Genomic DNA, 26,905 nt, shown 5'->3' with positions numbered 1-26,905 from the left:
TAATTATATTTTAAAGTTTAAAAAGAAAATTAAAAGCATCTCCTACACACCTACACACAGATGCAGCAAAGCCCAGTGAAGTTTTTTTTTTTTTTTTTTTGTATTTTCTTCTTTTGTACTCAAAAGCCTTAAAAGACCTTTATAATCCTCCCATTTCTCTAAAGCACAAGGTAATCAATCAGTGGGATTGTCCTTTAATGTGAGGGAATATTCTCCTAGACCAAATGCTGACTACTAGGCTGGAATATTCACTGAGAACTTCAACATGCCACAGATAACCCAATCATTGAACTAATCTGGCGGTAGCAGGCTATTGGGGGTTAATGAAAATGGAGGTGGGAGGCAGTGCTCTTGGGTGAGAAGGGATAGAGCAGTATAAAGACAGTGGAGAGGCCTCATTGAGTGAGAAAAAGGAGAAAAAAATAGATTCTTCTCACCTCCAAACTTACAAGATATATTTCCTAACATTTATGCCCACATACACAAATGCAGATGTGTTGATTTAGGGCCTGCACTCTTGAAATAGACTACCTGAATTTAAATCTCAAGCTCAGCCTTACTTAATTGCACTAATCACTTAACTTTTTTATGTAATGGAGAAACACAAGTACATAGTAGGGTTGTTGTGATGCGTGCCTATAGTCCCAGCTACTCAGGAGGCTGAAGCGGAAAAATGGCTATCGCTCAGGTGTTCTGGGCTGTGGTGTACTCTGCTGACTGGGTGTCTGCACTCGTTTAAAATGGTGGCCTCCCAGGAGCCTGACACCAGCAGGTTGCCTAAGGAGGGGCAAACTGGCAAACTGGCATATGTCAGAAATAGAGCGGATCAAAACTCCTATGCTGATCAGCAGTGGAATCATGCCTATGAATAGCCACTGCACTTTAGTCTGGGCAACATAGCAAGATCCATTTCTGATACAAAAATATAATTAAAAAATCAGATCATGTATGTGAAACATTTAGCATGGTAGATACTGCAGAGTACATTGCACTCACTTAATAAGAAGTGGTAACATTTCAATTATCAGCTTTTCTTCCTCCATGTCCATTGTTTTAAATCTAACTCAACATGAGCACAAAACAAGGTAAACCTATCACCTTTGTGGGTGAATTTTAGTTATCAGTCTGGAAACACAGTTTGTTATGTTACTTATGCAGACATCACTTGGCATCACTCGAAATCCAGGTTTTCATCTATGTGATGCATATCCACCTGTCTGACAAAGACTAGGGAGCCAAATCCTTGCCCATACATTGTGCCATTGCATTAATGCATTCAAAAAGTTATATAAGGTAATGCTTAGCCCAAGGATGCAGAAAAACACATACAGGGCATTACTTGGTTATATGAACTGAGGTAGTGTAGATCTTTGACAAACAGTGCTGGAATGTGTGGAGAACTAGATGAATGAGAAAGGAATGCTTCCACCAGCTCAGGAAAAAAATTGCTGTGAGTACAATGTATTCTTACACTCTCATTCCATGATTCTGACCCCTATGGAGATCAGTATTTGAATAGAGAGAGTGGGGAAGTGTATGCATGCATGTGACCGCAAGTTGACACTGTGTGAAAAGTCAGCTCATCGCTGTGGTGGACACGGCTGAAAATGTGCTGACACACCCACAAAGATGAATAATCGCCAACTCTTCAGGGGCTCTGGCTCTGAGTCTTTACCTGCTGCTGCCTCTGGCTGGCAGAGGCCCACCAGCTGCCTGTTATTCTCTGGACTGGCTTGGTCAGCAGAGCACCCCGCTGCCCACACAGTGCTTCTGTCAGGGCTGTGGCCACAGACACCCGCCCCCAAGCATCTCTCCCCTCCTGACTCTGTTCCGTGGAAAATTACCTTTTGCTGACACTTACAGTGTTTTCCTTTTCCCATTAATCCTGTTTATTTGAATGTAAATAATATTTACTCACACAAGTACTCTTACTCTTCCCCTCCTTCCTTTTCTCCTCTCTCTCTTCCCCTTCCCTTCCTTCTTTCCTCCCTCCATCCCTCCCTCCTTCCCTCCGTTCCTTCCTTCCTTCCTTCCTTCTTTCCTCCCTCCCTCCCTCCCTTCCTTCCTTCCTCCTTCCCTCTTTCCCTCCATCCCTTCCTTCCCTCCTTCCTTCTTTCCTTCTTTACGTCTTTCCTCCCCTCCTTCTTTTCTTTCTCTATCTCCCTCCCTCTCATTTCCTTTCTTTTCTTTTGGAACTCTGTGAAATTATCAGGTTTTAGCTATGCAGGCTGTAACAACGCATCTCCCAAAACTAACTGGCGGTGAGTGGGTGGGTGGAGGGAGTGCCATTCCTGTTACAAATGAAGCAGGGTTCTCCCCCAAAATGTTTGTTCTTAGGCCTTGGATCTAAGAAATAGTGCAATAGATTTACCAATATTCTGCAATTTGAATCGTTCCTTTTCACCTCAAAGCCTAATGATCTTTGGTATTTTATTTTTCACTAAGTATTATATCTCCTAACTTTACAATGAAGGTGGGACATCAATTCTAAACCTAATGCTGATGCATGTGGTGTCTCTGCATGCTGCCAGACACAACTGTGGTAGTGCCTATTTGGGACTACCAGGGGTAGTACATCATTAATCACTGCACCACATAATCCTCAAATACATAAAGGAGAGTGATCTCTACTAAATCATAAGGGGAAGTGTGATAGGATACACTTGTCTGGTTATTCCCTGATTCTCAGTATACAAACAGAAACTCTGAAAAATTAAGGTTAAGTCCTTTAAATAGACTTCTGTTATAGGACATTGATATTGTAGGGCTTGATGTTACCTTCCGTGACCACCAGCAGTATCTCATTGCCTTTGACTTAGTCTATGCTCACTTTCCCTCCTCCCTCAAGTATTCCATCCTTCCAACCTCTTTCTTTTTCCTCTCTCTCAGTCTATTGGTGATGTTTTATTTATTATTTGATATATCATTAGCATAGTTCTTAATCTAGGTTAAATAGAAAGAAAATATACTTTAATGCAAATGTATAATTTTTCACTTTCTGTAACTCATCCAATTATTCTGTCTTCTCCTTACTCATCTCTATACAACCTTCTTTTTAAGTTTTTAAGTATATGTTGTTATACTTAACCAGCTCAACTTAGATTTGGTAAATCTTAAATTCACAGTTGAGGATGTTTTTCACCTCCACCATTATGGAATCCTTAATGTTAGGAATGAATCAGGTAACTACAGTTCTTAAGAAGTATATTCTCAAGTGTCTTACAGATATTGATGTCTCCAGTTGAGGCAAGGAATGCTGATGTTTGGTCCTTGGAGACAAGTAAACATGTTGTGAATTTTAAGCTTTATATAGATGCAGCGTTTGTATAGCTGTATCTCATCAAACTGTCACAGACTGAAGTCAATGAGACTTATGAATGAGAAACTAAAGGCGAGAGTTAGAGTTGTTTGTGGTGGTTGTTTTCATAAGTGGAGTTCAATCTTAAACAGTTTTAAAATGGCTTCAACACTACATTTCAAGAGAACTCTCACTTAAATTGATTTTTCTTCTAAAATATATATATATATATATATATATATATATATATATATATTTTTTTTTTTTTTTTCCTGAAGGCTCATCTAAATGGAATATAGCAAGATAGAGACATTTCTTCTGGTCATAGTATTTCTAGTTTTTCCAATTGAACCTGTGCAGAAAAAAAGAGATAAACTTAGTGGTTTGTTATTCCAGAATAATAATAGTACTTTTCTTTTTTAACTTTTCCCTTTAGTCCAAATGAACTTTCAGATTCAGCATAGGCTAACTTTTTTGTTTCTTTTGCTTATTCTGATAAATGTTTCTCTATTCTAAATGTTATCATTTTCCTGTGATTCCATTTAACATCCTTCTGTTTCTCAGGGGGCATCTGCTTCTGTGCTCATAGTCACCTGCCCAACAAGGCAGGGAGTTAGAGACTTGACTCTAACTTGCTGCTAAAGAGCAGGACTCCAAGGTGGGGTCTCCTATTAACATCTGTGACTTTAGAATGACCATGCCCTCCTTGGTCTACTTACAGGATCTTCTCTGGTCTTCAGAAATGTTCCTTTTTCCTACCATTATATCTCTGTTCCAAAAATATATCAGAAAAGTAATGTCTCCTACTGTCATACATAAGGCTTTCTGCCACCATTTTTCCTCCTTTAGATTTTATACTATGCTTTAATCATTTATTCCACTCTTCCTCTTGTGTTGTTAAAAAGATACTTTTTTTTCCTAGCCTCTCCCTTCTCTCATCACCTTATTCATTCTCACTGAATATTTCTTCCTCAATCACTCTTATTACTGCCTTAAACACACACACACACACACACGTGTGCACGTGCACACACACACACACACACACACACACACACACATATACAAACAAACAAACAAAACTGTTATCAATTTCCAGGCTCTTACATCACCTCTGCTTCTTAAAGGACCACTGCCAAAGAGACTTGTTTTCTCTGAATGTTTTTTCAGTTTAAATAACTAGGAAAAAACAAACAAACAAAAAATAACAAAGCTAAAGAAAACAAACAAAATCTAGGCAGTTATCAGAAGCAAGAGAGAATATAGAGAGAAGTTGCTCCATTTATAAGTCCCGCCTACACACAAAGATTGAGAACCCTGCGTTTTTGTTTCAGTGCATATATCCTTATTTGTGTTTAAGTGAACTTTTAATAGACAAGGGAATGGTTTTCACGTTTTTCATGTGAAAAGTCAATTTAATTCCACTGAGTTGGGCCCTGCTTTGGCGTACTTACTGAAAAGGACTAGGCTGGCATTGGTGACCCCCAGCTTGTTGGCAGCCACGCAGGTGTAGTTACCATAGTGCTCTTCAGTGACGTTGGTCACCGTCAGGGAAGACTGGCCCTCGGTGCTCTTAATCTCAAGGCCATTGGCACTGTTTATCCTAAGAGTTCAAAAACAGAAGAATAGAAAGGAACACTGGTGAAGATTTTAGCTTAGGAATTCTTTCCCCATCCTGACACTGGAGGAAAAGCAGAGAAAGGAAGTAGCCAGAGTTTGTTGTTCCATGCCCCAATTCCTCTTTTAATTGTGCAGTGCCATATTATCAGAATCAATGTCCATCAACAAAGAAAAACAGAAAATGGGTCTGAGTTTCTGTTATAGGCAAAAAAGACATGCAGGTGAAAACTACCTGTTGAACTGTTTTTATATTTTACCTGGCTGCTTTTGGGCTTCACCTTAAGAGCTACAACCCCCAAAGAATTTGAAAGAAACATTGGAAAGGAAGATTGTAAGACTATAGTTCTACGTAATTACAACTAGCTTGGCTTTGGCTTCGTTGTGAGGCTTCTGGTGCCCCCAGGCCCAAGCAGTGGAGCCACGGGGGATGGTAGGTTTGGCACATACCTAGTGTCATCCCGGTACCACTCGAAGTCAGGTGCAGGTACTGCCGAGGCCTCACATTTGAGTGAAGCTTGTCGTCCTGTGGTGGCTTCGTTACTCTTGGATTCTGTGATAGTGGGAGGATCTGTAGGAAGGACAGGCACACAGGTTTATATGAGGGTCGGTGTGCTTATCAGGAAGGAATGAAGAAGGACAGTCTGATTAGAGAAATGCGGGAAGGGAGCCATCTTAAAGCTCCATTTGTGTGAATTACGTGTCATCAGCTAAATGGAGTTGATCACCAAAAAACTAAAAAGAAAAAAAAAGAAATAATTTATGAAAACATAGACTTGGTTTATTTAAATGAGACACTTAGCAGGGTTTTATGGAACTGGAACAAGGATTTCTTTTTCCCTTCTTCAATAGGTCATGGTATTACAATCATAGACTATAAATATTTTTATGGACTTTTATAAATGAAGCAATGATACCAAAGGACTTAGGAATCTCAAGGTATAATTTGACCATTTTTCTTTTTCTTCTTGTTATTATAGTTTGAGATGGCCTTGAGGAGTCTGATGATAGCCAACTAACAACCGAAGTTTGGTCTGATATTATTGCAGGATTCATAAAGAAAGAAACAAACAAAACTAGTATTAGGTAATTACCTTATGTGTTCGCTTATCACCACAACCCAGGTAAATTTAGCTTTTAGGAGTGGGGGTATGGTTTAAAGTCCATCCTGGTACATAGAAGACTTACTGGCATATCAGTCTTCTATTCTCTCTGGCAGTTGTGCCCTTGATTTTTATGCCCAGGAATGAGCCTACAAAACTATCACAGGCTTGAAATCAGCTGGGAAAGACATTTGACTCTTTTCCATGACTCATTCAAACAATCCTACGAGGATGGAAAAAATGTTTGTACGTCCACTTGACTGTGCTAGGATTGTAGACTCAAGCTCCTGCACTTGATGCTGTGTTTGTCTAGGTTATGGACCTTCAAGGAGAGATGGCCTTTCCTGTCTGAAGGTTGTTTGCCAGAAAATGGCAACCTGGCTAAGAACACATGGGAAAAACAGATCCTGACACTCTGTTTAGACTTTGTAGCTGAAAAAGCTCATCTAGAAAAATAAGTGAATGTTTCTGCACAAATTCATTAAACCCTGGCCCTTCAGCACTTGGTCTGTCTTCCTTGTTTCTGATTTTTTTTTCATATTCAAAAACTATCACCTAAGTTTTCTACCTATAGAAGACTGTAACTTTCTGAGTTTAAAAGAATGTATGAGAAAGCACCTGATTTGTCTGCAATTTCCTTTCTTATTTTATTTTTCTGTAAGCTTAGACATTTTTAAATCACTGTCAGAGTTAGAGCACATTTGAATAAACGCTTATATGTAAACAGGCATGCTAAATGGGGTTTTGTTGTTTTATTGCTGTTGGTAGTGTTGTTTTACTTTAGACTTAAATTCTTATTCCGTATAAGCACTAAATGGGAAGGTGCTGTAGTAAAACGAACCCTGGATAGGAAACTAGGAGTCCTGGGATTTGGTTTGGATTTGGCTGTTTGGACTTCCCATCATACATTTTCTTTCTGGGCCTTGGTTTTATTACCTATAAAATGAGGGGATCCTATTTTAATGATCCCCTTTCCAACTGTAAACTATCCCAATTCTTGTTAAAACTGCTCATTCTTTACAAATAGGCAGTTGGCATCATTACAATCTGAGTGTATTTTTAAACCCTGAATTAATTTAACTCTTAAATTGCTAATTTTCCAAATTATAACTCATTTATTTACTCCATGGGTTAGTAACCAGGATTAGCAGTTGAGAAGAGGAAATCTGAGATCTGATTTTGACTCTACTCATAACCAGAGCTGTGGTCAGGGCAAACAACTGTACCAATTTGAGCCTTTTCTTTATCTTTGAAAAGAATAAGCTAGCTATGAAAACTGGTTATATAGATCATTAAAGCACATCAGTTCAAAGGCTAATCCAATAATTGGTAGTAGTGGTGCTGTGAGGAGATACTAATAAAGGGATGGGACATAGAATAGAGGTTCTGGGCTTGGATTTAAAGTTTGGTAGACATGAGCTCAAATCCAGGCTCTGTTCCTCATTATCGTTCATCACTTGAGAGTTTAATATTTTGCCCATACTCACATTGCTTCCATTTCCTCATCTATAATATGTTGGGGCTGAGCATGATAGTTCATGCCTATAATCCTAGCCCTTTGGGGGGCACAAGCAGGTGGATCACTTGACATCAGGAGTTTGAGACCAGCCTTGCTAACATGGCAAAACCCCATCTCTACTAAAATGCAAAAAACTAGCCAGGTATGGTGGTGTGTGCCTATAGTCTCAGCTACTCAGGAAGCTGAGGCACAAGAATTGCTTGAACCCAGTAGTTGGAGGTTGCAGTAAGCCGAGATCAGGTCATTGCACTCTAGCCTGGGCAACAGAGCAAGACCCTGTCTCAAAAATAAAAAATGTCGAAACCCAAGGGAGGGAAGTACATTTGAAGGCTGAAAGATATTAGGCCTCAGAACTGATGAGACTGGAAACTGATTTCATAAGAGTGAGGAAAAGGAGTGTTGAAAAGGTAACACCCTGATTTCTGGCTGGGGCATCTGTGTAATGCCATTCACTGAGATAAGATGCGTAAGTAAAGAAATAGACAACCAGCAGCAGAATACTCAATAAATATTAGTTTCCTGTCCTTACTTCTTCTCACTGTATTGGGTTCTTAAGCTGCCAATGACTCCATCACCTGTAGTACAGTGCCCCACTGATGTTGGCTGGAGATAATTTTGCTTATGATTTTGTTTGTTCAATTTTCTAATTTCAGGAAGAAGTTTTAACCACTGTTTGTGAATTTCTGGAGCCACACAGTTATAACTGCCAACTGGTGACTATTTCCCCTCAGTCCCCTACCACCTTAGGACCCAGGGGGAATAAATGATTTTTTCTGATTGAAAAATTTGGGAAGAAGACACTGGGCCTGTTTGGCTCATCCCTTTGCTGTCTTCCTTTTGGGACCAAGCTTCTGGCAGGTAGCAGATGTTCTCCTCTGTTTCTCCATGACAGAAGTCCTACCTGGGCTCTCTCCTTTCTGCCTTCAGGTGGGCACACCTGTCCCACCCCGGGGCTGCCATGATTGGGGAGGTAAGTCGGCCACACTAAGCTATTATCTCTAGCCACCTTGATCTCTAAAAATGCGAACATTTAGGTCTCCCTGACCACTCTTATCCTTACTTCTCGGTTTGTTCGGAACCGGAATTACTAAGCAGTAAGCTATTTATTAGCCCCTCAGATACCTCAGCCTGGGGAAGCTGGTAGTAAACCAGGAGTAAGCACTTACAAGTACATTAATCTAATCAGCTACAAAAGCCAACTACTTGCTTCTCTCTTTGAAAACTTAGGAATTTTCTTGTACCAGGGTAAATCTATGAATATTGATAAATACATAAAGTGCTCATTGTTTCTAATATTTTTCAAATGACACCATGGTGCAAGTTTATTTTTGCATGGCTCGTTGAAATGAACATTTCAAAATTCATTTGTAATGAATTCTGTATAGGTGAGGCTAAGAAAGACTATTACAAATCACATGGCAGCATGCCTTGTGTAGTTAAAATAATAGATGCCCTTACTCAAAATATGGTTATAATAAAAATGTGGCTCCATAAAAATGCTGCACAGAGAGATGCATTGTTATTCTTTATGTGACTTTGGAATAGCTTACAATTGCCAAAGGACTCTTCCAGTTTACATTAATTCAAAATTCCATGCTCTGAAACTATTAATAGGGCCTTTCTTCTTCTGACATCACCAATAACAAGACTCTTTCAATCAGAATGAATATGGTAACAAAACAGAGGACTAGAAAAAAAAATCATTCAATCTTACTAATATTGAGAATATTAGTATAACAGAATAACATTCTGAATAGAAAACTTAATGTATAGTCATTTATTGCATGTCAGCACTCTGATAGGTTTTAGATATCCTCTTTACTTAAATAATTAGCCCTAGGAGGTAAATAAGATTAATCTCATTTTATGAAAGAGAAGATAGGGGCCCACAGAGCGTTAGTAAGTGGTCTAATTCACATCATTTGACAGATCCTGGATTTAACCCCAGGTCTATCATACCCTGAAACCCCTGCTCTGAACCTCTCCACTGTGGTACTTCCATTTGAATGAGTTCTTTTGGAGAACAATGAATTCCTTTTTTTTTTCTTTTTAGTATAAAGGACTTGTTCATTTTTTTATTTTTAAAAAATTGTACTTTAAGTTCTGGTATACATGTGCAGAACGTGCAGGTTTATTACATAGGTATACACATGCCATGGTGGTTTGCTGCACCCATCAAGGAGGACAATGAATTTCTAATAGGAAAAAATACCATTCAGGGGAGGCAGCATGCCAGTAGATGGAAAGGGAAACATTGCATATTTCTATTATTTACAGGGTACCAACAGTGGCACAACATGCAGTGACACAGTGGATATAAGCCTGTATTAGGAGTCAGGAAATGCAGACTCAGTCTCTGCTAGTGCCACTTAGGTTGTTACCATGAGACGTAATGATCCCCTGCAGCCCCTCACCTGTGAATATAGATGATGATGCCTGTCTCACAGGTTTGATGTCAATATCAAATGTCAATATCATTCACATGAGAGCACTTTAAACACTTAAAGTGATTACAGTACATTTGTTATTTTATAGTAGTGGTATTCACCTGGTGTGAAGGATAAAGAGAGGAGCTTGGAGTTAGACCTGGGTTCGAGTTCCAAGTCTACCACACACAAATGCTCTTTGATTTTGTGTCAGAGCATGTTTACACTGACTGAGCTTTGTTTTGGTCCTCTCTACATGGGGATGATATAGATGATCTCCCATGGGTAGTGTGCAGTGATGTAGCAAGCAGCAGAGGCAGAGGGAGTAGGCAATAAAAAACACATTGTCTGTAGATAATTTAGAAATGATAAGAAGACTGATTTAGAGTTGCTTTTTTTTTTTCCAAGTCACCATTTGCTAGCAATATCAAACAATGTATATTAAACAATGGCAGTGATAAAGTAAATACTTTTTTCACTGGGGCAGGCCAGACCCAATATACCTTTCCATTTAATTAGTGATACGGTTTGGCTGTGTCTGCATTCAAAATCTCATCTCAAATTGTAGTCCCCATAATCCCCAGGTGTCAAGGAAAAGACCAGGTGGAGGTAATTGAATCATAGGGGCAGTTTCTCCACGCTGTTCTCGTGATACTGAACGAGATCCGAAGGTTTTATAAGTGTTTGATAGCTCCTCCTCCACGCTTTCCGGTTCCTGCAGTCTTGGGAGGAAGGTGCTTTGTTTCTTCTTTGTTTTCCACCATGGCCATGAATTTCCTGAGGCCTCCCCAGCCATGTGAAACCGTGAGTCAACTAAACCTCTTTCCTTTCTAAATTATCCAGTCTCAGGCAGTTCTTTATACCAGTGTGAGAATGGATTAGTATAGTTGGCCATAGTTGGTGTGGTAACTACAGTGAACTGATATGAAACCTCTAAGTAAGTCTTGGTACGTACTCTGAAGGTACTCAGAAAATTATGGTTCTTGTCCATATTGCAAAATTATGATAAAACATGATAATACTGTGGATTGTTACTATTTCCTCTGAAGACCTCATAATAGATTTATAAATATTAGAATATGTCTTTACCATTACCTTCCCAAAGGCAAAAATAAACTAAAGATGAGCATGGAGACTGAATAGGTGTAGCTATGAGTAGCTAGAGAAGTTGGCCAGTCTGGTTCCATATTAAATGGGTATTTTTTTGGCTAACGCAGGCACATCACTTGAGGTCAGGGGTTTTGAGACCAGCCTGGCCCCAACAACATGGTAAAGCCATGTCTCTACTAAAAAAATACAAAAATTAGTTAGTTGTGGTGGCATGTGCCTGTAATCCCAGCTAACTGGGAGGCTGAGGTATGAGAATTACTTAAAGCTGGGAAGCAGTGGTTGCAGTTAGCCAAGATCAGGCCACTGAACTCCAGCCTGGGTGATAGAGCAAGACCCTGTCTCAAAAACAGACGCAAAGTTATTTTCCTAATGTTTTCTCATTAGTTGATTTTTGAATCAAATCACTGAAGATTCCAGTTAAAATACATATACATTATCTGAGGGCAACAGGTGTCTCCAGTCCCAATTGTGTATTCTCAGGCAACCTCTTTCTCTAAATAAATGGCTATCAGATGCAAGGCAAGCTTACATTTAGAAATATCAGCTCCATAAGTGCCCCAGCTTGTGTGTTGGTTGGGTTGATTAGCTCTGGACACCAAGGTGGAGGCAGAACTGATTTCAAAAAGACAAATAAAGGGGAAAAGGAGTTGTGAAGAGTGACAATGAACCTATTTGGAGAGAGACCTGTGGGAAAGCGGAAGGTGGGAACATCAGCTGGTCAATGGGGTAAGGACAGTCTTGAGAGCTGGGAGCAGCTTTTGAGAAGAATTTCTCCAGGAATAGGCAGAGTCCAGTATTGAAAGAGTCCAGATAAAATTAATAGTCTGTATTTGTTAAGCATTTACTAGGTGCTAGATATTATTCTAAGTATACTGAGCAGTAGGATGAGAAATTCTGGGTGGCCGAGGTGGGCGTATCACCTGAGATTGGGAGTTTGAGACCAGCCTGACCAACATGGAGAAACCCTGTCTCTACTAAAAATGCAAAATTAGCTGGGCATGGTGGCACATGCCTGTGATCCCAGCTACTTGGGAGGCTGAGGCAGGAGAATTGTTTGAACCTGGGAGGCGGAGGTTGCAGTAAGCTGAGATCGTGCCACTGTGCTCCAGCCTGGGCAACAAGAACAAAACTCCATCTCAAAAAAAAAAAAAAAAAAAAAAAAAAAAAGGTAGTTTAATACACTGTGAGAACTGAAACTGAGGAACTGCACCTAGAACCTGCAGTGAAAGAACAGACCGTTCCTAGGGCTGGTATCTGAAAGAAATTAACAGCTACATTGTGGATAAGATACAGAAAGCCAGAAGTCCTGTCTATTGTCTAAATTATACTAAGCTTATTGAATTGAAGAGATTTTAAGCCAACAGTTTAGCTTTCTGTAAATTCCAGGACCTCCTACCACTTAGAAAATAGATTTTGCATGTAAAAATGGCTATGTGTAATGCTGTATGCCTACTGCAGAGAAGTGCTATCCCAAAGAAGTAAAAAGGAGAAACCATTGAATCCAGCTTGTGAGCTCAACAGGAGAGACTGTTAACGTCTCTCTTCTTCACTGCCCTAGTCTCTCAGTGCTCTGCAACAGCTATCTGTTGGCAATTGAGTAAATGAGTCAATGAAATGCTGGTGGGAGAAAGTTAGCAGCCCTGAGAGTTCTTTTCTTGTGATGGTACTCAGGTTCTATTCATTACAATAATCTATTTGGCCAGAAGTTATCTTAACCATCTTGATCCCTGACTTAATTCCAAAGCCTGTGTTTTGAAAAGGAAGCAGAATCAGTTTAACAGATTTCATGGCCAGCAGGATTAGGTAAAGCGACAAAGATGATTCCTGGGCATTTCTCTGTATGCGAGAGTGTTGCTAGGCAGGCTTGACTCCATAATTCAATCGGAGAGACTTCATCTACTTAATACAACTATATTTAAGTTGGATGAATTTGTTTCATTGGGACAACTGCTGTGATGACTGGGTTTAATATATAAACACAGCTTATGAGGTTTTGGTAAAAAGGTAATTCCAAAGGAAATTGATAAAATATTTTTCCAGATTTGCGACCATATTATTTACAAAATTTGGAGAAAAGAGGACAGAGTTTGGGAGTTTTTCACCTACTCATTCAATACACATTTACTGAGCAATTTTTATAAAGTCAGGCACATGCTAGGTCCTGCTTGTTAGGACATACTGGATCTGTGACTAAACTCATTATAGTTTTCTGTATAAGTTGTTATGAGTATCTTTTTAGAATCTCAAGTTCTGTCCATATTCTTCTGTGGTTCACTCATCACCAGCAAAACCTCATATTTTGATAAAAGTATTTTCTTGTAAATTATAAGTATTTTCTTCTGCTTTAAATTACACTTTGGGGACAGTCAAGAAGAAGCAATGTCAGACTAATTGCACTAATGATAATAGAACCCAGGCAGCTAGCTTTGATCTTGGGAACCATCTGCAATCCAGACCACTTTGATGTTTCACACAATGGAAGTATAAATATTTTCTATGTACACCATGATTGGACTTTCAGAAATCTAATTAGGATGAAGGTCAATTAAGAAAAAATGAAATCTTGACTCCAAAAGTCAGAGATGGAAGAAGATGGCATGGTTATGTGTACATAAAAGAAGCTAACCTAATTATAAACTTACACAAACATCCAGAGAAGTTGCCTTTCATGTGACGAAAAGGTCCTAAAGCATTTTATAACATTGCAATCATTAATGTGTCTTTGAAACACACCCAGCATTAGAAAAGAATAGTAATAACTTGCATTTCAAAACTCTATTACTAAAAAATTTGAAGACAGCTAGGGATAGAAGCACTTCAGAACTCATGAAATGCAGCCCCCTGCTCCTTGGAAATGAGTGCCATAAACTATAGCAGAGTCATTTGTATCTATTGGATTCCTTTAGGTATGGTATGAAAGAGATTTTGCTGCTTGTTTTAGAAGTCTGCAAGGCCGGAGCAAGGCCACAGGTAATAGTGCATCCCAGCATGCTTGTGTAAACTGTAGCAAGTTTCCTCAGCGATCCAAGCCTCAGTTTCCAAATTTCTAAAGTAAGACTAATGATGCTTATCTTATAGGCTTAAATGGCTGTGGGGATTAAACAACAAATATCAATCTTTTTTTTTCTTTTTTTCTTTTTTTTTTTGAGATGGAGTTTCGCTCTTGTTGCCCATGATGGAGTGCAGTGGTACAATCCTGGCTTGCTGTAACCTCCTCCTGGGTTCAAGCAATTCTTCTGCCTTGGCCTCCCCAGTAGCTGGTGTGTGCCACCATGCCTGGCTAATTTTTGTAGTTTCAGTAAAAATGGGGTTTCATCATTTTGACCAGGCTGGTCTCGAACTCCAGACCTCAGGTGATCCACCCACCTCTGTCTTCCAAATTTCTGGGATTACAGGTGTGAGCCACTATGCCCAGCCAATATATATATAGTAGGTATGTGGAACTGAAAATTCCTTATCTTCCTCCTGAGAGCATGGGTTTTAGAAGCAAATGGACCTGAGTCTGAATCCCTTTTCTTACATTCGTTTTCTGTATCACTTTGAACGGGCAGTTTTACCTCCTTGGGCTGTGGCTTTTTCAAACTCTGAAATGGACTCAATGATATCTACCATACTGGGGTTATTGAGTAGAGAAAAAGAGAATTTATATAAAATCTCTGGCACATAGGAAGACATGAGATGACAGAAAGTACTCCTCACAGCCTAAAGGATACTTTCAAATAGTTTCTTGACTTTTTGGCTAAGATCAAGTGTAGTATCAAATATGGGTTAAGATGTTTGTGCGTGTATGTCTGTGTATGCCTATGTGTGTGCATGTAGGATGTGTGTACATTCCATGCACAGAAGGAAGAACCGTGAAAGCTTCTCTTTGTCCCTGTCACTAGTCACAATTGTGTGATGTGGAACCTTAATCTGAGTGATACAGAGTCAGTTCTAACTGAACAGGGTAAACGAATTCTCTTTATTCCTGTGCTGGGTGACACACATCATATAGATTCTCCCCCTCCGCCTACTCTCTTTTGAACTACATCTAAGAATCCTTTCATCCGAGAAGTTCAAAGTATGCCCACTTACCTATGCATCTTAGTGAAATCTTCCTTTCTAAATGCCCATACTTTGGGACAAATAGGCAACTGGAATTAACTTATCAGGCATTCTTGTTAGCCATCAGGGACACATGGTATCTGACCACAGTGGCTCTAATATGTTCCCAAGGCCAATTATTTAAATAGTGGAGGACAAAATATAATCCTGAAGCATTCCCTCCTGACAAACAATGCATTAAGATGGAAATTCCCATTAAACCAGATACAAATTGTTGTTTTTTTCTAAAGCAGTATGACCTTGATTTCCACGAAGAGCAGAATAGCAACCACCAGCAATGTTAGTGTTGTCTGATCGTGTTTTCTTAATTCTTTAGTCTGATTAAAAGAGAGAGGGTATTGTTAAATGTATTATGGATTATATTTAGAGTTGATAGAGTTGATTTATCAAATTCAATGGGCAAGTCCTGCCCTTGGATGTGTTCAATGTATAAATGTACATTCCTGGCCAGAGGAGCATCTGCTTGAAATACAATGCTCTTTTGCTAATGGAATCTTTAGAGCTCAGTGGAGGTCGAGGTACACCCTGGGCACCTAGCACCTGCTGGGTCCTGCTGTACTCACAGTTCACAGTGACCTTGACTTGTTTGACATCCGCCGAGGAGACCTCGTTGGCAGCTTTGCACTCATATTTGCCTGATTGCTCCCTGGTGATGCCGAGGATCTCCAGATACTCTTCTTCTCCTTCAAATTCCCTTCCTGAAAAACAGGTTTTCGTGATTCTTTTTTAAAGTCTGAAATAGGCATCAGATCCTCTCATTATTCTTTTTAAAAGCAGTGAATTCACATGTCTTTTCAATGATTTGAAAATGTACTTTGTCTGACATCAGATTCCACAGAAGCAGACCTCAAGACAAAAAGTCTTGTAAAAGTGATTGAGTGGAAAATGCCCTCAGTAAAAAAGAAAATGGGAAAATGAGACTTGGATGAGAAAGCAGGAGTACAATGCCAGGCTAAGTCCCACAGAGAGGAACTGTGAGTCAGTCTTTCAGGGAGGCCTGGGGACAGCTATGTCCCCCTTCAAAATTATTCTGATATGATGCTGGGATCTGGGATGTTTATAGGTATCTGTACTCACCAGTCACTGGTTAAGGGTTGGGAACAAAGTGGGCGCTGGCGGTGGGTACATGCAAATCATGAAGCCATGATGGGATCTTGCTCCTGGTCATCCTACACTAAATAGTACCAGTTATTAGCTCTGCTCAAATGCCAGAAGCTGTTTTCCTTTTTTGGAAATTCCCTGATGACCAAATCAACAGACAGCTAGCAAGAAGACAAATTTACCGTCTAAACATATCTTCTAAACCTGTTAACTAGGCTCCTACAGAACATAGGGCTTCTTTGATAACATTCTACAACACAACTCTGGGATATTCCAAGCTTCAAGTCTTCTCTCAATTGTCAATATCACTAGTTTTGAGAAGACTTTATAATCTTGACAAAAAACAGGCAAGAGTAATATAACATTATTTGGTTCTGATGTTCTGCACACTATCCAGCTCATGCTTCTACTGAGAACATTTTAGAGTTAGTCTATAGCATATAGTTGAATATTATAAGAGGTTAATTTTTCCCCATCTACATTTTTCTCTTGTCCCTTGCTAACGTGAAAACCAGTGCTTAGATCTGATTTTACGTGTTACCGAAGTGGAATGTAGTAGGGGAGAAAACAGTACTCTCAGAATAGGTAACTGGCCGCTGTTATGGATTAATGGGTAGGATTTGGGATTGAAGGGGGAAAAAATATTTCCTGTATATTGTATCTATGGACTAAGTGTCATGCCAGCTATCTGATGCTAAGACTCTTCTAGCTAAACATAAATACCCTGAAGACTAATGGCAACTTTGACAATTAGTTTACTTAACAGGCAGAAACAGGTGTAAGCTCATTAAAAACCTGGAATGCAGAGGTAGAATGGAAAGTAAGATAGCGTTATTTATTTTGATAATAATGGTAGATTGTAATGAGAAAATAATTTCAGAATGTTATAGGATTTCTTACCTTCTCGAACATTCCCACCCATAATACTTAATCTTAGTTAGGCTTAGTTGGGCTGACAGAGTTGTCAGTAGAAGGAGAGAACAAGGATAATCTTACAGATGGTTGGCAACACTGAATTCTTTCCAATTCCCATGAAATACCTAGAAATGGTGGGTTATGGGTCCCTACCTTGCTTTTTGAATTTCTAAAAAAAAAAAAGTTGCAGGAGAGAGATTATTTTTAGCTGTACCAACTAAAACCCTACCAATTCTGGAAGATTGTACCCATGAAAGCGTGAAAGTAAATATTAAGATGAATGAGAGAAAATAAAACAATATTTATTGTGTTTGGGGCCTGGCATTCTAATATACCATTGTAAGTATTGACAATCTCATTTGTTCCTGATAAGCAAATAATAAAACAGATCATTATCAAATAATAAAACAGATCATTATCAGATAAACTTTTGATCTCATGTTTCTGGAATTTACCCCTAAACTACCTGAGGATAAAACAGTTTTCTCTTAAGTGACCTACATGGGAGGCAGAGACATCATTTTTGCTTCTCCTATGATAGCTCTCCTCCTCTCTGATAGCAACCTCTGTCTCCAGCGCACGATGTGCGTAGCTGTCTCAAAGTGGGGGCAGGCTCAAGGTGCAAACCAATTACAGGCGGGGGAAGCTACACTGTATTCCATCATCCAACCAATCTCATCCAGCAATTCTCCTGTTCCTCTCTTTCCTTTGCCCCAGTGTGTCTCTCCCCATGAGGGCGACTTTTCTTCAGTTCCTTCAGTTCTGACTGGCTGCTCTCAACCCAAGGATCCTGTCAGTGTTTCCTTTTATTTGCTCAACCTTAAGACTCTTAGGCCACAAACTGATTTTAAAACATTGAGAGACACCCCTGGGCCCTCCCTGTTGTCATGCTTCCTTTACCTGTTCCCCGGATCCTCCAGTTGAAACGCTTGCATTCCCTGGCCCTTCCTGACTAGTTTGTTCTAGTAACACCCAGGAGACTTTTCCCACAATGCATTATCTCTGCTGCTTCACTTGAGAATTTCCTACCAATTCACAGAAATCTAACAGGACGTGGGGGCTTTTCTTTTGCTGGAGAGCCAAAGCTTCAGATTATGAGCCACACAGCTGCCATGCCTTACTCTTAATATCCTCATGAACTAGCACAGGATTTGGCTCTCAAACATTAGTCACCCAATAAATATTTGTTGAGTTAGCTTGCTACACACCCAATGCTTGTGTTTCTCCAAAATTTATATGTTGAAACTTAATCCCCAAAGTGATAATGGTTATTGGTAGTGGGGTCTTTGCAAGTGATTAGGTGGAGACTTTATGAATGGAATAAGTGCCCTTATAAAAGAAACTCCAGGCTGGGCATGGTAGCTCACACCTATAATCCTAGCACTTTGGGAGGCCAAGGCAGGTGGATCACTCGAAGTGAAGAGTTTGAAACCAGCCTAGCCAACATGGTGAAACTTCATTTCTACTAAAATTACCAAAAAATTAGCTGGGCGTGGTGGCATGCTACTTAGGAGGCTGAGGGAGGAGAATTGCTTGAACCTGGGAGGCAGAGGTTGCAGTGAGCTGAGATTGAGCCACTCACTCCAGCCTGGACAACAGAGCAAGACTCCATCTCAAAAAAAGAAAAAAAGAAACTCTGGAGAGTTCCTTTGCCTCTTCTATGTAAGGACACAAAGAAAAGACAGCTGTCTCTGAATCAGGAAGTGGGCCCTCATCAGACGCTAAATTTACTGGCACCTTGATCTTGGACTTCCCAAGCTCCAAAACCATGAGAAATACATTTCTGTTGTTTATAAGCTACCCAGTCTATGATATTTTTGTTACAGTAACCTGAATGGACTGAGATAAAGCTGGACTGAATTAAACTAAAAGAGATAGAGTTATTACCAACACTTCATGTAGTTTAAGAGAATAGAGCCAGGTATTGAAAAGTGGCTAAGTATTTCTGTAAGAGAAGTTAGCATAAAACTTCACTGCCTTTTGGTGATCCTAATAGAGTTCTGTTTTACTGGGGAAGAAAGGGTGTGCTGAATACTCTGTTGTTGAAGGACTGCACAGGGGCATCTCTGGCCATGTCCCAAGGAACTGTCTGCCATGTGGAGTTATTGTTTCGGAAACCAGCAGAGCTCCCCATGGACACAGGCATGATACAGTCTTAGCAAGTGCCATTTCTTGTTTTAAGGTATGGAGTATACCACCTGAGTCTTGAGTCACAAAATTCCAAAATGCATCAGATTCTCCTGTTCCTTTCTTTCCCTTTGCTCCATTGTGCCTGTCCCCAAAGGGCAACTTTCTCCAATTCTTTTAGTTCTGACTGGCTGCTCCCAACCCAAGGGTCTTGCCAATATTGTCTTTTATTCTCTCAACCTTAAAAAGACTCTCAGGCCAGAAACAGACAGAAAACCTATTGTTTAAGTTCTCTGGTAGATGAGTTCTATAGCTACAATTTGGGTCTTTCTCTTGTTCCTATTATTTTTTACCCTTACATACATTTTTATTTGAAATGCAAATTTCAGTATTTTGGTATTTTAAACATCTCAACCAATTTCCACAAGCCTGCTCACATCACTGAGTGTTATATTTATTCTGGGATCTAGTGTTTAGTTTAAATCTCCCTTTGCTTAATGTGTTTTTGTGTCTCCTGGCAATATTCAACTACCAGGCTAAATAACTTCTCATCCTCCTCAGTGTATGCACCTTTTAAACTCTTGCACATAATTAGCATATCCCTTCTTAGTCACTGTTTACCCAAGTTGTACATATTAGTTCTTTTAATATTTCTTCATAAGTCAGAAAGAAGGGCCTAGAGCTAATGGCAAGAGAAAAGTGTTCTCTCCTGTTTTCCCCAATGTGGAGGCAAATCAGCCAGGAATAACTCCAATTAAAGTATGACAGGTGCTGCCTTCTGAGTACAGTGCCTTCCGAGTTCCATACTTTAGTGAATCGTGTAGTTCCTATTCAAAATGTTGACTTATTTAGGTTTATAAGGTCAACCAGGCATTTGTAACAAGGAGCCATTTGAAATTAAATACATTTCCATGGTACTTTTTTCTTTTATTCCCTTTCCTTCTCTCCTCCCTCTGCCTCCTTCCATCCTCTCATCTTTATCTCTTCCTCCCTCTCCCTCCCCGCATCCTCCCCCCCTACACACATGCACACATGCACGTGTGTACACACACACACACACACACCCCAACAAAGAACTAAGTATTTACATATAAGCTTTTACTGTTAACTTTTAGGGAGCAGCACACACATTTCCTTGCCCTCAAATATTTGCTTACTGAACAGAGCAGGCCTAGTCTCAAAAACTCCATGGGACATGACAATCAGCCCCCCTATTTGGAATTAAAAAATACATTTTTAAAGACTGTTACTGTAATTAATAATCATTATAGTATCTGTTTTTCCTTTTATTTGAGATACAGAAAATACAGTTTAGGAAACTTCCTAAATTCAAGTATTTCGTGACTTTAAAAATATAGAATTCCAAGTAAAGTAAGTTAGGAAATGGATCATTTTTTTTTCGCTGTTCTGAGAAGAATCTTACAGCTTCTCAGCAGATCAGTCTTTCACTGATGGGAAGATGTGCTTGAAATGGAGTTACTATTCCTTTTACTCTACCTATATTTGAATATTTACATGTAATGGCTGCAAACACATTAGCTATAAACACAAACATACACACAGTTGAATGAAAAGCAATTTATCTTGCAGGGTATATATGTATGTATGTTTGTGTTTTTTTGAGAAAGGCTTATGTATATTTGTGTTTGTGTGGTTCTGTTATTGGAAATGTGAGCGAAGTAGGTAAGCAAGAAAAGCAAGCTATGAACTTCTACCTACGAAAATTAAAGGAAAAAAGATCACGAATCAATGATGCCATTTGAAGTTTCCTGTGAGAACTTCAAATGCTGTAAAATGTTTCTGTTCTTACAGTATGTTTCGTGTTTTCCTTTTGTTTTCCCCTAAGGACATGCTCACCTATTCCTGTTTTTGCTTTCTTCCCTGCTTTCCTGCACATCACCTTCTGCACAAAATGCTAAGAAAAGGAGGAAAGAAACAAGAAATCTAGAAAAGATGCCTGCAGTAGGGTTCTGTTTGTATTTCCAGCCATGTTTCTCTCCAGAGTCTTTGAAGTTTTTGCTTCTTAGCTTCACGTGCAGTCTAAGAGATCCCTTAGTGTTTGACAGTGTTGCTGTCCAAAGGCTGAAACCACTTCTCATCCTCACTTTTCACCACTAGAAGGGAGGGGTGAAGAGTTGTAAATGATGCCTGATTGAAAGAAGGCAGGGAAGGGGTAGCCACAGTTGCCAGAAGTAACACCCATAAGAGGATAAGGAGACACAGGGAAGAACAAGGTGTTAAAGGGGATGAAAAAAACGAAAACAAAACAAAAACAGAAATGGAGAGACATGATAGGATGAGGATGATTTTGGGGAAGAGTTGGAGGAATGGAAATGAAAGGAGAGAATTCTCTGAAGAAAGAGATATATAACTATTAAGATATTTGAGCTACATGAAAGGGAAGGGGTAGGTTACTCTGCTATAGAAATGTTCCCTATTTGAATGATAAGACACAATAGGGTTGGATTCTGCAAATTGGCTCCATGCCTTCTGCAACCCCAAAGGGTGTAGTTGGTACCCAGAAACCAGTGACAAGCACAATGCCAGGGAAGTTTCACAACTGGCTTCGGCTCTATGAATGAGCATGGGCCAAACGAAAAAGAACACCCTGGCATTATTTTTCCTGGCATCCAGAGAGATGCAATTCATTATGATTTGCATTTTTGCTTTCACATATAAAAAATAAGCTAGCTGACATAGTTTGGGCTCAGCTTCCAACCTGAGGCTGCCATGCATGTATCTTTTTTTCAGTCCTGGGCCATGACATTGTTTTATTGTATTCATACTCAGCCATTACCCTCTACTTGGTGTCAGTTTTTAGAAAGTGCCCTGCCCTTATGAACGTGATGCTTGAAGTCAGAATCCCCTATATTTAGTTCTCTGAAGAGAATTGTACTAAGAATAGCTATGGTTACATTGTAACACTTTGCCACTGTAGACACTGCATTTGGTTTTGATCATCACTGTATCCCTAGTGTGTAGCACAATGTTGGAACCTATTAACAATTTAAGAAATACTGTAGAGTGACTGTTGAATGAGCTGCTTAACATACACTTGCTAGGCACTGTGCTAATGGACTCAGATATATTACCTTATTTGATTCACAATAGTTTTAAGATTGCTTACAGAGGTGTAACACATAGGAACACAGGTTTAGATTGGACAGGAAATTTGCCCAATCTTATATTGTTAGTAAGGAAAACATGAGCTTTGACCCAGGTCTGTGACTTTTGGGACTCACGTTCCTAATTAAGCATGCCTACTTTTATCATTAGAATGCTGAAAGATGCTACACTTGGCTGAATTCTTAGCTTTCAGAATCTGCTGTATTTCAAGTGTAGAATGGGAGGCTGAGAATAAGACATGAGGAATTTCCAAAGCAATGCAGCTCAGTTATTGATAAAGGAGGTAAAAAGACAGGCTTCATCTTTTATGAGATTTGTCCACTTCACTTAATTTCCTTATTGAAAAGATCAAAGGATCCAATAAATGAGGGGGAAAAAGTTGGTCTTTAAAAATTTAGCCTCTTAACCATTTATTGTTAGGAGTTCCTCCATTAGCAATAAACACCTATTGGTACACAAAAATGCCAGCAACCAGCAAAGGAGCTACAGGGACAGTGTCGAGTGGACTTACTAGTAGGGAAGATTTCCTAGGAGAAATGTGTTTTCAGGAACTTAAGAAATGCAAGTGGAGAAAAAAATTAGAGCTGGAAAATTGTAAAAGGATGTGGCAATCTGATAAACCTGACTGAATTAGAAGTCTCCAAGCAGGAAATATGAGGATGGTGATGTGTGAGGACACTCACTGGGGTGTGAGGGGTGGTATGAAGACTCCAGATTTGCTATGTTAGGTACCGCTACATCCTCTTTAAGCCTTCCAGCACCCACAGGGTACTGAGTACAATGGCATTATTTTGTAATTTTTCCCTCTCTCCCGCCCTCCCTTCCTCCCTTCTTTTCTTTCGTTTTTCTTCCCTACACACCATATAGGAAACATGCATACAAACCTATGAAAAATTCTATTTGTTTGAAGTCCTTTATATACTAACACCATTTACTCTTAGTGCCCCTTTCTTGGCACTGAGTACTAACATGTATTTTGACGAGCCTTCCTGTGAATTACTGTGAAAGTGGAGACGGGTTCCTCAAAGATTTCAAAAAATTGTAATCAACCTTGTTTAACTGACACCGGCTGCCTGGGCAATGATGTTGAGTAGGATTCTGAGGCAGTGTCTGGGCTCAATGGGAGATAGTGGCACTGTCTCCTAGGAAGACAGGTGAAGGAATGTGGATCCTATAAGCAGACCATCACCTGCCCTGAATTTCCTATAGTCCACTTGGGTTTTCTCAGTTATGAGGAAATGTATTGTAAATGCAGTGTGTAGGTTGCAAGGTAATGACTTCCTAAGTGTAAACATAGGCAGACTCTCTTGGCAAATTCAAAGGAAGTACTTATTTTGGAGTGAAGATAATGAGTTCCATTTTTGATATGGTTGGTATTAGGTTTTCCTGGGACGTAACTGTGGAGTACATTCTATAGATACTTGGAAATATGGGGTTGGTAAGAGATTTGAGCTTACTGTGAATTTAAATTTGTAATCTACACATGGGTGGTAATTGAAATCACTGGAGCAGGGGCTGCAGAACTTTGTAGGATATATCTCATAAAGCCAGCACTCACTCTCCTACTTCATTTTTATGACCTCAGGGGTGTGGAGAAGAAGGGCCAAAACTCAAAGGACCAAAAAAGCCTTGAACACTTAAGAGTCTTTTGGGAATAAAGTAGAAGTAAAAATTCCTGCAGATGTTAACTGTTTTTTAGACTTTTTCCTAAGACGTGGGGGCAAGGGGTTGGTTGACAGGGACGAGGATTAGAATTGCTGGACAGAGGCAGCAACACACAGGATCGCTCACTGTTGTCATCTGAACTGTGGGGGTATTACCAGACCTGTTATTAGCGACTCTGCCGTGGCTCAGGATTAAATATCAAGAGAGATGAGAGCAGCAGTTGCTGTTTTTAAGAGTCACACAAATCAATTGGCATTTAGTAAGTGAATGTGGTAAACTCAGCGGGGCAATTGCACTATGGCAGGATTGCTAGGTAGAGTTTTGAAGCAGCTATAGCAGCTTTTGAAATGTAATTAAAACAAAGCAGACAATAACCCCATCTAGCCTTTCATCCTTTCCTGACAGACCCTGATGTTTCAGTGACCTCATTTGGGTTCACCCTAAAATCCCAGACCTACTTCTTCAGTTAGGGCCTGTGCTGAATGATCTATTTGATCCAATTTAGAGACTGTTCTTGCTTAAACTCAATACATAAGTAATGAAGAGAAAAGATGGGTAAGAAGTGGGAGTAGGGCAGAAGAAGGAAAAGTTTAAGTATGAACTAAAGTGATGTTCTTGGAATGTTTCCATTTAATATAAGGTGGATGGCTCTGGGGTCAAAACAAATTATTAGTAAAGGGTCCAGCCATTGGCTTCTTCATTTTAGCCAAAAGGTACAAACTATGAATTACTCCATCAACATTCATTCTGGGTTACAGGCCTCTGCTGACCAGCACCCCTCAATCCTGGCTCAGGATTTTTAGCCTTTGTTTAAAGCAGATTGATCACAGTGGGAGTAGGGGTCCCAGCTGCAGTGTCAGGAGTGCAGGTACAGGTGGAGTGGCAGAGAAAAGAAGAGAGCACTTGCCTGCTCTTGAAAGCAGTCCCTTTCCCAGTCTGGGCCCAGGAGCTCCTGGAAGGCTATGAGGCCAGTGGGCCAAAGCTTAATAGGAAAACAGCAGCGATTTGTCTCCACTGCTATTTATGTTTCAAGTGCTCGACAGGCTGTCAGTGCAAGTGAGGGTTGCTAAATTTACTGCCTTTCAGATTACTGCTACAGTCTCAGACTTGACAAGTCACTTCATTTAAAAAGCGCTGCATGACGATGTTTCCTCCACTCCTTTTTAAATAAAAACAAAGGGAGAAGAAAAGCCCACCTCAGAGGTTTAAATGGTTGAAATAAAGTCCGCAAGACTGTCTTACCCTGAGGGGTGGACATCAGAGGTAGAGTGCTACTGTCACACACTCACCTCTAATTAAAATGGCAAGTGGGGGAGAGGGATGACCCCAAGATTCTTGCTTTGAATGATCTGTGTACTGGATGATATTTTATATGTGTGCAGGGGGACAGGTAGGCTGGTAATAGGAGTTTTTGTATCTGTTGAATTGGAATGCTTGAAGGACATTCAAATGGAGATACCTTCTAAACAACAGGATACAAATAAAGAATAAAAATACTTACTCGTATATAACACATTTGTGCATATATTTAAAATATGTACATAATGTTAACAATCTTACTTCTGGGTTATGGGATCAGGAGGGCCAGAAGTTTGTGGTCAGGGAATTTATCATTTTATGCCTTCCTATCCTGTTTGAAATTTTGGCGTATATTATATATTTTATGTAATATATATGACATAGATCATACATATATCTATATTACTTTTATAATGCAATATTTTGAAAGGAAACTGAATTTAATAATTTCAGTGTAGGGGAATGACATACCTATCCTTCTGGCTGTATTCTAAGATAGGTTTCTCAGAATGAAAAAAAAAATCTCTATAATTTTTCTATTTCTGGCATAAGGGAAAAATAATGATTAGGAAAATTAGACACCAATTCCAAATGACAGGAGGAATAGTAGTATTAAGCAAGTTGATATTATATAAAATCAGAACAGTTCTCTAAGTAGGTGGACAAAAAGTTTTAATGATTATCCATGAGCATTGTTATGTTCTAACCTACCTCCTGTACTGTCTTCGTTTTTGGCCAGTCACTGAGCATTTATTTGGAGTTCCTGGAACCCCACTGCAGCCAGGGTCTGGGTCTGAGCATGGGGTACAGAAAAGGTGGGACCTGGCAGGCCCACGGAGGCAGAGTGGGAGCCAGGCAGGCGGTGACGTGGCGGGGACAGCAGCTGGGGCCTGGGAGACCCTGTGGCGGGGGCGGGGCTCACGGTGGATATAAGGACAGGCATGTGCCGCAGGGCCTCGGCCATGCCCCCCGACCAACCCCTGTGCAGCAAGCACCATCCTACGCTCAGAATCTGGGCGGAGGAGGGGGATCCACGGGTACAGTGAGGCCAAGGCACATGCAGCCGGGCCTGCAGGCCCCGGCCCAGCGGGGAGCTTTGGGTTTCAGGAGGCAGCGGCTGAGGTGGCTATTAAAGAATTGTAATCACATGCCCAGTCCACTTGGCCTGAAAGCAGTGAGACTTGAGCCTGGCCAATTGTTAGAAACACTCTCCTCATGATTGAGAGGTATCTGGACTTAGAGTGCTGACTCTGAAGGTACCAGGTAGCTGCATGCACACTCAAATGAATTTTCCTTACTATTCTCCACCAGTTTGCCTGATTGCTCTTTGGTCCTTGTTACTGGCAGTCATATTGCACCCCAGTGCCCAGTTGGGACTAAAGGTGAGCTGAATTATAAACTTGACCCATAATTTAGTTGTGGCCATCTCTTTTCCTACAGGGCTGGACCTTTCTCACTGTGTTTTATAGCTGGCTAATACCCTACTCGCATTGGT

At 40.0% G+C, this 26,905-nt stretch overlaps 1 protein-coding gene across 3 annotated transcripts in view; it reads right to left on the bottom strand.

The window, feature by feature from the left end:
- Window positions 1-26,905, bottom strand: part of LSAMP (limbic system associated membrane protein) — a 631,380-nt gene that overhangs the window by 33,675 nt on the left and 570,800 nt on the right. For all 3 annotated transcript variants that reach the window (XM_010345960.3, XM_074404330.1, XM_003935432.4), the window contains exons 4-6: window positions 15,741-15,875; window positions 5,366-5,486; window positions 4,753-4,901 (exon numbers count right to left, since the gene is read on the bottom strand). In XM_010345960.3, the coding sequence (XP_010344262.1) occupies window positions 4,753-4,901; window positions 5,366-5,486; window positions 15,741-15,875 (405 nt within the window). The remainder of the gene's footprint in view (window positions 1-4,752; window positions 4,902-5,365; window positions 5,487-15,740; window positions 15,876-26,905) is intronic.

Source organism: Saimiri boliviensis, chromosome 8, assembly GCF_048565385.1.
Source record: "Saimiri boliviensis isolate mSaiBol1 chromosome 8, mSaiBol1.pri, whole genome shotgun sequence".
NCBI lineage: Eukaryota > Metazoa > Chordata > Mammalia > Primates > Cebidae > Saimiri > Saimiri boliviensis.
This window is presented reverse-complemented; position numbering and strand designations above follow the sequence as displayed.